Consider the following 12,062-nt stretch of genomic DNA (forward strand, 5'->3'; position numbering starts at 1 on the left):
AAAAAAAGTCTTTGAATGAGTGCCTACAATCTTTAAAGATATTCTTAATTATAAATGTTAATATCAATGAGGTTTTGTGAGGCTAATGTTAGGAATATATATGGTTTATAGGAAATTTGATTCCCAACAACTATGCTACCGGCAACGAATCCCTATCTTTCCCATGTTAAAATGGTCTTGAATAACACGAATTCGATTAGAGCAAAGACCCCATGGAACACATCCCATGCGCTAAGCGAGACATGAGTGTATAGTGTATGTTGTTTTAAGCTCTGGTTGATGCTCTGCTCAATGTTTGGTAGAAAGCAAGTGAAATAGTAGAAACATCATCTGATAATATTAATTTTCAATAGTGTGGATATTTCATTGTATTTCTCCTTTACAGATTTTATTCATGGTTGGAAGGGGTCATTTAAGACCTGATCTGAATAAATTACGTTCTGAAACTCCCAAAGCTTTAAGGAGGCTGTCGGAAGATTGCATCAAGTTAAAACGAGAGGAGAGACCACTTTTCCGCCAGGTTGGTGACTAATTATTGTAATATGGTTGGCATTAATGAATCAGTTTTATAAAATGGATTGCTTGGGCTTATCGATTGTGTTTGTAATGAGTTTTTCTTTTTTTGGCAGATTTTGGCTTCATTGGAAGGCTTGCTTCGCTCATTACCAAAGATACATCGCTCTGCCTCAGAGCCAACATTAAATAGAACTCAGTTGCAGTCAGATGATTTCCTGTATATGTGTGCCTCACCCAAGACACCAATCAACTCTCAATTTGGGGCCTTCCCATTTTACTACGTGGGTGGTAAAATTTAAGGAAGTAATAAAGTCACAAGATGACATAAAGTTTAATGAGCTGCTCAATAGGTAAGATGAAGTGTTGGAGGCAAATGGGCTTAGTCTCCATTGCATTTATTTTTTGTAGTGTCGTTAGTTGTGTCCTAATAGGGTAGTTTCCTTCATCAAAGAAAACGAAAGGCATTGATTGCGATTCATTACCCACCATTAGTGTATTCATTATACACAAATTATTTGGTTTTTGAAATACCGGTTTAGACGAATGGCAAGGGTCAAATTTTATCCTCATTTGAAAAAGGCCAGATTGGCGCCCATGCGATTCCACTCCGCATGACGTCACAGGGACCTAGTTTCTACACGAGAGGATAGGAGTTATACATCGTCTGAGGTTACCAATGCATGCATGAGGCACAGAGCTCAGGGAAACATGTCTTAATAATCACCTATTAAAACTGGCTAAGTTCGGAAAGTTTTCTTCGTTTGATAAGGTATTAATAAACCTTTTTTAAGCCAAGCGCTACCATCCAGCAAGGTACTCAGCTATCCGCTAGCATCCTGCGACGTATCAGCGCTAAGCCTCGCCTCGAGGTCACCTCACCGGGCGGGAGGGGGAACCAGAAATACGACGTACGGAGATATTTCCCGGCATTCATACTTAAGCGTCGCGTTTTTGCGCGCTTGAAAATTTTCACTTTTCATTTAATCGCGAAAAATAGATATTGTCATTTAAAAATCTAAAAGCGTGAAATACGTACTCCAGGAGTAATAATCTTTCGATTAAAGCAATAAAAAAATAATAGGAAACCACCCTATTAGTTCTAGTTATAATTTTGATTGAATGGTTTGGCTATCAACCTCGGGATGATACTTCTTTGCACACCAAATATATTTAAAACAAATAGGTGCAAATATTTCAGTAATGTTCAAGTAGCATACCACCAGTAAATGAGAGGAAAGAGTGGGCCTCTTAACTTCATGAGATTTTTATCTGTAAATAGTTATGGCATTTATGCTCAAAATTGCCCACAACTCTGCTGCTTTGCTGTTGCCATTTTCCTGGAAGTTGATTGCCAGATTTTTAGCCTTGCCCAGAAATTAGTTAAGTTTTATTGTAGAACAACATTGAAAGGCATACCGTATAAACTCGTGTAAGAGACGCACCCCTATTTTGAGCATGGTAGCTTAAGTAAAAAAATTGTGGTACATATTTTTAGTTCTTCTATTGCAAAGTGTTACAGACATATGCCTGGGCAGTGGACAATTATCAAATTTTCCACTTTTAATACTAAAATTTGACATATTTTTCAGATGAATTTACACAGCATATATGGTGCTCAGAGATGAGTAGGTATTCACTTAGTTTTAACCTTATGATGCTTACTAGGGATGGGATCGGATACCTCAGATCAAAATATCTATGGGTAATGCCCTTAATCGGATACTTTTGATCCAAATTTGCTGAAGAAATCAAATCTGGATCTGAAATTTAAATTAATGCTTTCAGGAATGCAGGGTAACATTGAGGGAGTGGAAAGAGTTCTGATCCTCTGTTCAAATGCGCTGTTGCACTGGGATGCTTGTCCTACTCCTGAACCATTTTGTTTAGCTCTTGTAGGAGTTATGCTACAGAAATCAGGAGTGGAAAAAATTAAGGCAAAATACAGCAGGCCCATAGTGTGAATCTTCCGAAGAGATGTAACAACAATTTGGGTAATCTTGGGTCCGTAGGATAATAACCACATCAAAAGTAACCATGTCGTTGATTTCACAAAACCACCCTTTGCCTTCCATCAGCACATGAATCTGACATCTTTTTCCTTTCTGAGACTATACAGACCATAAATCATTAGCTTCAAAGGTAAATATCAAGTTACTCAGGAACAATAGAAACGTGTTTCATCTTGACACCATCTCACCAACTGACCCTTTTTGGTCTATCAGCTTCAATTATCCCAGATTTTGGAAGCCAATTGTTAGGTAAGCCACTTACTGAGCCTGAAGATATCTCAATAGCTTTCAGCAATTGCATGACACGCACGAGGTTTAAAAAAGAATGAGACCTAACGCGAAGCATTTCTGACAGCATTTGAGTTTTTTAAGCTCTAATTGATTGATGCAAAGCTTTCTAGTTACAACAAGGCTACTAATATACAACATCACAAACAACACAATTTACAAAGATACATTTATAGCATGAGTGCATTCAAACAAGACGAGACGGACTGGAAACTTTAGGTAATGCAAACATCACATAGCTCGCCCACCTTTGCTTTGAAGATAACAACGTCACATGCAAGATCGGGTGTGTTCGTCCCTTGCTCCCTTGCTTGTAGCCTCGTTGCTTGAAGGATGGAGGGAGTGAGCTCCTTCCCTTCTACCTCTACTCCAGCGCTTTTCTGATTTCTTCTATCCACCATTACAATGTAGTGACTCTTTTAAATTTTTTAGAATGTGGGTTTTAACGCCAATATAATTTTCAAATGCAATAATCCTTATAATGGCGTCTAAAGATGATTTTTGAAAAATTAGGCCCTTAGCGTAATAGAAATAATTTGTGAAGATAGATGTTGACTATTCTCCAAGTATTCTCCTTCAAAACTACGCATCTTTCTAAGCTTGATATGAGATTAATATTTGTTGTACAAATGCCCTGGGATGCCCACCAGTGGCAGTAAATTTAGCGTGCCCTTCAGAGTGATACACCTTGCTCGAACAGGAGCATTGTAAAAATGTCACTAAGGGAGGAACTCTCTTGCCTGCTGCTTGTTTTTGACGGAGGGTTTGAAGTGACTGACTCACCTCAGAAATCAAGGCCACTCAGTTCCCCTTTGGGCTTGCGAGCGGGGGATAAGAAATTTGTCAGAGATGTCCCCATTGTTACAATTTCTGGGTAAAAAGGTGTGTCTCTTACACGAGTTTATACGGTATGTACATATAATATTTGCATAATAGGTGTAATGAGTGTCATTCTGAACTTTTTCAAGTGAGGTTAAATTTAACCTTCACTTTACTAGTAAACAAGGATTTTTAAAATTTTAGTAACTTTTGGGTAATTATATCATTAATGATGGGGCTCAGGCATTATGAAATGAAGTTATAAAAGTGAAAATAAATGAAGTTTTGAAAATGAATAGGAATCTTCTCATTATGTAACGGAAGTGTCGCAGCTTTCTTACAGCCATTCAAGAAACCAAAAAAGCTTGCTTTTTTCCTTGGTTTCTTGATTGGCTGTTAGGATGCAGTTACACTTCCTTATTTTCCTTGATCAAAGTACTTGAATTTTTCTCTTGTGTATCTCTTTAAAGTGACTTTTTGGGGTATAAGATTGATATTTGATGTTACAACATCCAAAATTACTCCTAGTAGCTTTATGTGAATGGTTAATGACTCTTCATTGATATGTCAGCTGCTTTTTTATACAAGAAGCCCTCTTTCCTTTAGTTCGTTTAGTTTTTAATCAGGATGTGCCAGAAAGCAAAAGATTTTCCTTTGCGCGTATTGCCAATTTGCTGCCAACTTTTCTTCTACTTCAGAGCCCTGCCTCTACCCATAACTGGTGGATTTTGGAAGTCAAGAGAAGATGGGGTTGGTTCCCTAAAATCAGGGCTACCCAACATTGCTGCCATCTCCTGTCTTCAACCTTGTCTCCTGTTTATCCTCCTCTGCAGCAGTCGCCCTCAGGTTGCATTGTTTAGTTTGCAGTGCTCAACTGCTACTTTGCTTGGGGTAAATGACCATGTTTTTAGGGTTAACTGGGATGGATTTGAGCAGAAGTGGATGGAACAGTTTAATGTTCCATGGTAGCCCTTTGCTCATTTCATTCCTTAATTGAATTGAATTGCTGCATTCCTTTGTGGCATAACCTGGTCAGTTTCCTTGGGGATTCTATCTTCATTTGGATGATAGTATTCTGTAAGTTAGTGGCTTTGCTGCAGTCTTGGCGATTCTGTTCCTTGAAGCTGAATACTCAGAGTGGGTCCTTAGGTTGATGAAGTCTACTCTGTTGTTTGCCTTAGAAACCAGTGTGGAACTAACTCAAAAGGTGTTAACCTTGTCAAATAAGTGAACTAATCAGTTCTCTACAAAAACCTTGGGTCTGGTGCTTAGAGCTGCATTGTCTTCAAGCCAACGAAAGGAGGATGCATGCATGAAGATTTTTAACGGCCTAAAGTCTCTATGGTTATAGGGAGCATTCACCCTATACCTTTTTAATACACTTAATCCATATTAACTATTTAAAGTTTTGGTATTAACATAAGATGGGTGTTTTTTGGTCCCCGGGAAAAATTAAGTGACGCTTTTAATTTTGTATTCATAATACTAGGGCACTGGCATGGGGCATACAATCGACATGATAATAGATGTTAAAGGTCAATACTTAGCTTTAATCTTCGTTTGTGAAAGATGTCAATAATATAAATGTTAATATATATAAATATATATTATGGCAACTTTTGCAAACATAACTGAATATAAATATGGATAACATTTGCCATTTTTATCAATATTGCAAACTTCTTACTCTCCAATTCCATTCTCACTTCTTATGAATAAGAATGAGTGTCAGAAAAGGAGCAGATTTTTTTTTCATTTTGTATTTGCTTTAGAGGTATTTGATTAGTAAACTGAAAAGTTTAATACCATTCCACTTAAAGGCCTTAACAAAAAATTTAGCATCCTGTTAATTGTTGGGAAGCTAAGTTTTGTGCTGGGGGGTCATTTGATTGTGTCGAAGTTGATTGTGCTTCATGAAAGTCAAAGCACAGCTTTCTATGATCGTGCATTTACTAGAGAGGCTTCTGTTGTAATTATAAGTAAATCGAAAGCAATAGTGCCATTTCATAGACATATTTTGCTTATAATAATAGATATTATAATGGTCAACATAATCCCTGTGGTGGGGATAAAAATCTCAAACGTGTGGTCTTGTTCTTAGGTCATATTGTTGTTGTCGTTTTATGTACTCCTCTTGAAAGTGTGAACATTTTGTTGAAAATCATTCCATGATCTCCCATTTATTTATGACTATATTTTGTCAGAGACTAACCATATCATGGGAAGGAGGGCTATGTATAATATTTTGGCGTGCGGTAAAAATTAGCTGGAATTTTAAAGAGGTAGTTGTGACAAAGACTTTTTCTTCATTTGCTTGTATTTTATTGCATTGCTGTTAGCTTCTTTACCTTGCGTGCTTGCACACCAAGTTAGTGTGTCATCAGATGTTAGATTTTTTCTCTTTCAGTGTATTTTTAGTCCTCTATTTCATTTTCACTAACTTTCTCATTTGCTAATTTGGAAATGTAAATCCCTTTACTTTTCCACCTATTACAAAATCTAGGCCCATTACAAGGATTATTTTATTATTATTTATTATATTATACATTGAAAGGATTATTTGCTGTTGGAAATGAAGCAAATGCAGTCATTTGGTACAGGCTTCCTTCAAATGCAGGCTTCCTTCTTTTAGGTTTTCTGTTTATGCATTGCTACAATATTTGACTGTGCAACTCCCTCCTACCCTCTCATTTCTTCATTGGTGATGAATTAATTTAGGATCAGACTGATTCATTTGGTTCTGGTGCTTAAGCAATGTGATAAAACTAGGGCCATGATAAAGCAATGAAAACAGCTTAAAATTTGTTTTACAAAATGTGATATTTATATTCTATTATGTCTGAATTTACTTGAAGTTTTCCAGTTGTTTGTAAGTGCATTGGCTGACCTGTCAGCCACTTGGCCCTCATTTAGTATAAATCTTGCCAAGTGCCATATAGCCTTAATAGCCACCATATATTCATTCTTAGGGTGAAAATTTTCACCTAGTTCTGGATGAAACGCGGTCATATTCATCCAGTGCCTTCAAAGCTACTTAATATTGAGATGTTGTTTGCATGTAATAAAATAATTGGATTATTATGGGTGCATGTACACAGTCATTGATTGATATGCACATTAGTCAAACTGTTCAAGTAGCTAACTACTGAACACCTGGTGTACGCATATAATTAAATCTTTATAGTGATCTTTAAATAATAATGTGGATAATTGCTGTTTATGTCATGAATTCGTAGGTGATAAAGAGAGTCTCAAATGTATATGAAGAACTTTTTCAAAACTCATTTAATTTCTCAATACAAATTTATTTTTTACCTTTCTCAGAAAAATATTCAAAGGATTTTTGGATACAACACATGAAAGTAATGTTAATATCTATTGTAGTTAAAATACTTGTCTTAAAATGTGGTGCACATAATTTTTTAAGTAAATGTATAAGTGAATGTATTGTCAGTAATATAATCAGATTTGATGTCTCCCTCTTTTGTATGATGTATCTTTTTGTCGGTGTGCTATTCCGATCATTTAGCTCTTGTTAATGTTGGTTTCACATATACATTTTAACGGAACAGGAGAAACTGCTCATAATTAGTATTTACCTTTCAAAAAAGTGAGAATTAAATGCATTTAATACTTATAAGTCTGAACTAATAATCCTTGAAGATAAATAATTCATTCCATTTCCATTATCATTTTTAGAATAGCAAATGAAAAAGTATGATTGTTATGGGTGCTCCATTACATGTGGTGCCACAACATAAATCTGCATAAGTTTTAGTAGGCAGTTTCTGAAATTTGTGCCTAGTTTGACTATTTTCATAGTTTTTAACTCTGATTTAATGAATATAAACTCATTTGTTTCCTAAATTATGTGAACAAAGGAAGTTACCATCGTGTTGAATATTAGGATTTAGAGCAGTAATTTTGCTTGTCCATACTATTGTAGTAATTATTGGTGGTATCACTTGTCTAATTATTTTAATCTTTCTAGAAGAGGAATTTTATTACACTGTGGGGTTTTAACTAAACTTAAAATTGGTGGTTGATATTAATTTTATAGTGAAAATCTGAAGCCAAGTAGGAATTTCAGTGTCTTGTACATTTATCAGTGGATTTTTATATTGTTTTGTGTAAATAATTGTATAAAAATGACCCTATGTTCCTCATTACTGGTCAAATTGACATTGAAGCATAATAATATCCTGTGTACACATTCAAATGCCAATTTGGAACGGGTTTTAAAGGCGATATTTGATTGTAGCAATACGATTTTGAAGTTATTAATGCTTTTTAACTTATTGCACATCTCTAAAATTAGGTATCATATTTTGAATAATTTGAAATATCTCTGAACTCGAAAAAAGTTAAAAGTTCAAAGGATATTTTGCTAGTCCTTATTTGTTATCAGTGTGTAGAATGCACATTTGCCTTGATTAATGGAGGGTTATTTATTATAACTCTTGGTACAAAGTTGCCAAGCTTTAATGATATGATGTTGTAAATATCTCTCAAACTCATGAATCAAAGTAATTTAATATTCATTGTATTGCCTGCACTTATAAGTTCATTTGTCCAACCCTAGCATGGATTTTGTCTGTTTTTAATTTTTATCTTTTTATCTGTTTTCATAATTTAATTTTTCTGTAAAAAGTTACCTCACTTGTGAATTATTTGTGTAATGATTATTTTATTTTTGTCTCCACTAGTTTAGAACAATCATTAAAATATTGTTTTAGGTAATTCAGACAGATCATGATTGCTGTACCATCAGTAAATTAGAACACTTGTGCTATCTCTTGTTTCTATTTTGTTTCTATGTGAAAAATGTTTTAATGCTGTGTGGGCCCATACTGTCATCATTCATTAATCCCTTGTTCCATAATGTCCTATAATTGCTTCTTGTTCAACTAACGATAGCTAGTGAATTGTTGGCCCTTTCATAGAAACAACGATTAATGAGAGTCGTTGATACATTGTTAAGACTGTCACTTATATCCTTTTTGTGAATTGCGTCAACTTAGTAGCTGAAAAGCTTTAACAGAGTTACATTTCCATAATATATACTCCAAAACCTATTGAGTGACTTAAACTTTGCCTCCAGGCAGAATAACATAACGGGTCTTTTCCCCCCCTCAATGGTTTGTGTTTCCTATTGCATAGGATCAAAGGTTGAGTGATGATGAGTGATTAATGTTTGTCTGCTTTGCATTTAAAACGTTTGGTTCTACACGTTGAATATTTTCTCAAGCACCAAATTCTGTATGCACGAGATCTGTGTGTGTATGATCAGACCAGTTGATCTCTTGGTGCTCTAAATAATTCCTATGGTTCTATCAAAAGTTATAATGGTGAGCATTATTAGAGTGAAAGATATGAATGTCCATCTGCCAGTCTTTTAATTTTTCTAGTCTTCCAAAACTATTTCTTGATTTTGAAAATGGTATTGCTAATTGGCTTTTCAAAATGCATATTTTTTTGATGTGGCCACAAAAGTTAACTTCCAATTAACCTGTGATGAACTAATAAAGACTGGATATTCTAGCCCTTGGATAGGCGATTGAAATATTAGGAAGTAGTGTTTGTATCAGAGTGGCTACATTGATTAAATAATATGAGGTGTTATTGATTCTGTAATAGTTAAAAATGAAATCATATCAGTAGGAGTAATGTCTTGCTTTTAACTGGCAGTATTACAAGTAATTCATCTTGAGAATAGTTTGGACATGCAAACATATCAAGGCTATCAAGTGAAGTGCTTTTGTGCACAAGCAAACAAATTCAAGATTGAATGGCTCTAGATGAATGTATCTAGAATGGCTAGAGTGAAATGCGCGTTGTTGTTGTTGTGAGTGCTTGCATGACAGGTTGGGTTATGTTTTGAGTGTTAGTCATGAGGATATTGTTCATAAAGCATTCCTTATAAAAGTTTCTTTATAATAAAGAAACTTGTATTTTGTTGGGTATAAACTGCAGGTAATTACTCATTAGCCAGTTGGTATCAGTAATTGTGGTTTAATTTACCACACTGTGAATTAATATGCAAGTGAAAAAATGTAAATATTTTCTCGTGTCATGTCACTGATGATGTAAGTGCATTAAATATATCTAAACATGTTATTTGAGGGCATTTTTTTCCTTTATTGCATTGACATTATTTTGCTGTTATTTAATTTTTTTAATTTTATTTATTTTGACAAGTATAAGCGATCCAACTCTATTTTGAAACTGGAGTTGACTCTTAGTACCTATCAAGTTGGAACTCCAATAATAAAAATGGAGCAACATGTAAATAAAAGCTGTTGAAAAAATTTTACTCCGGCAAACTTGGTGAGAAGGCATTCATAGCTGCATCTCAATGCAGTGTAGGTATTTGTTGCTTTCATTGTATGCAGAAGTTTCACTTATTTGTCGTTCATACTGGAATTAGTGAAAAATAAATTTCAAAATTGTGATGCATTGTTGGAACAGCTTAAGTCTTGAAAAAATAAATAGTTCGAAATTGGCACATTATTTAGTAATAAAACTGAATGAATGCCTTTTTATGTCATAATGTTGACTTGATTTTTAAGAAATTGTTTTATCTTTCTAAAATATCTACATTGTTGTAATGTTAGACAGATGTGCTAGAGTTGTATGCTTGTAATGGTAGATATGTTCATGATTTCGGTGTTGAAATGTTTGTGAATTTTGATGCCAAAGAAGTGTTTTTTTTCCAGAAGATAGACTGTAGCTCTGTATAGGACTCCTTATAGTTACTACTTAAGTGCAATTATTTTTTTCTAAAGCCTGTGCACTGAAGTAATGTGTAGCGGATTCATTTGAGTGCAAAATGAAAACATGATTAACTCATGTACCAGCAAGTTACAGTAATTCCTTGTGTTCTGGATTTCACACCACCAGGTATAAATGTTAATAACCAAAATATATTGTTGACAGATGTGGAAGAGTGAAGTGCAAATAGTAAAAAGCTTTAATTAGTTGTGCCACAAAGTCATTTGTAGCATGTTTTGCTCAAATTGATATTACAAAGTGAAATAAAAAATTAATTCAATGTATTAATTATAGTAATTTCTTTCATGGTGCCTTGAATTAATATTACCATGCTGATTTATCATATTAGGGATCTTGTTGAGCATGTGTGTTGTTGCTGAGAGCATCAGTACTTTTATCGTTATGAGAAACCTAGCAGTGTTAACAATAATAGATGTAGGGAATTTTTCCTGTGGTACATAATCCTCTCACTCATTGTGCACAGTGAAACCTCTTTAAAACGGCCACTGTTGATTCTGGGAAAATATGCCTATTTGGAGGGTTGGCCACTTGGATTCCAGGGTTAATTAAAAAATATTAACGAGCATTTATAAAATATAAAAATTTGATTACTTATTCAGTTTGCAATTATATTTACTTTCTAAAAATATGGGCTAAATTACTTCATTTTAATTGATTACATTTCCTTGTAATTGAAATATCCTCCATACAAACCTTTAAGCTTTTCATTAGATGCTATTGTATTTTCATTGTGGTCCTCATTGAAATTTTGGAAGAAGGATTTAAATTTCAGAAGTCGGTGAAGTTCCACCACTACGCACAACTTGGTAGTTTTAATTTCAGGTTCATATTTCTCTCGCACGTGTAGTAAAGATTGACACAACTTGCTATGAATGATGAATTGAAGAAAAGGGTGGTTTGGTCCATATCAAAAATTACTCTTGCCTCACAGCCCTGAACAATGGATGACACACTCAGTTTCTACTCTTCCACTATCTCTTTTGAATTACCTCCCATCACCCATTATTGATCTGAAAACAATATTTTTCCTTGCCCAGATCTAATTAATCATTGCTATCTGCAAGTGCCTCAATCCTAAGTTCTTTAACTATTTCCAAAGATTTTTGTTGCAGCGTCTTGTCTGGAATATATTTTGTTCAAGCTGCTGATGTATAAACAATTCAAATAACCTAAAGTTAATTGCACCAAACTTTTTAGTCCTCTTTAAGCACAAATGAATCTGTCGAACACCCACCTCTTCTCTTGGCTGTAAAGTTACTGCATACTTCATTCACCCTTGCATTTCATGTTGTTAGTCAAAAAATACCTTAGTGCCTTTGATTCATATTTATTACTCATGTGTCATAATTGTGTTTCTTCAGGTTTCAGTGTCAAATTAATGGAATAAGCTACTAATTTTGGCAAACGTGATAACATCCTGCATGGTTTCCCATTCATGTTTGAAGGCCTGGCTACACGGTGCATTGCACACATAAGTTATTGTCTTAATGTATGAACACGTGAATGAACAGGGAAATGCACTGAGCAACTACCCCACTCGTGTGATTGCATGTGCAGAAAATAGAACCGGTTTTAATTTGGTTCATGTCATCATACATATTCCATTTCGGTCCACCAAAATCGTTAGTGCATTTATGC

General features: G+C 34.6%; 1 protein-coding gene across 3 annotated transcripts in view; it reads left to right on the forward strand.

Moving 5' to 3' along the window:
- LOC124171889 (raf homolog serine/threonine-protein kinase Raf) overlaps positions 1–10,687 on the forward strand; it is a 70,630-nt gene extending 59,943 nt beyond the window's left edge. For all 3 annotated transcript variants that reach the window (XM_046551275.1, XM_046551277.1, XM_046551276.1), the window contains 3 exons: positions 386–520; positions 630–866; positions 4,331–10,687. In XM_046551275.1, coding sequence (XP_046407231.1) covers positions 386–520; positions 630–815 — 321 coding nt within the window. In that variant the 3' untranslated portion in view covers positions 816–866; positions 4,331–10,687. The remainder of the gene's footprint in view (positions 1–385; positions 521–629; positions 867–4,330) is intronic.
- Positions 10,688–12,062: the final 1,375 nt, after the last annotated feature.

This window comes from Ischnura elegans, chromosome X (genome assembly GCF_921293095.1).
Source record: "Ischnura elegans chromosome X, ioIscEleg1.1, whole genome shotgun sequence".
NCBI classification, from domain to species: domain Eukaryota; kingdom Metazoa; phylum Arthropoda; class Insecta; order Odonata; family Coenagrionidae; genus Ischnura; species Ischnura elegans.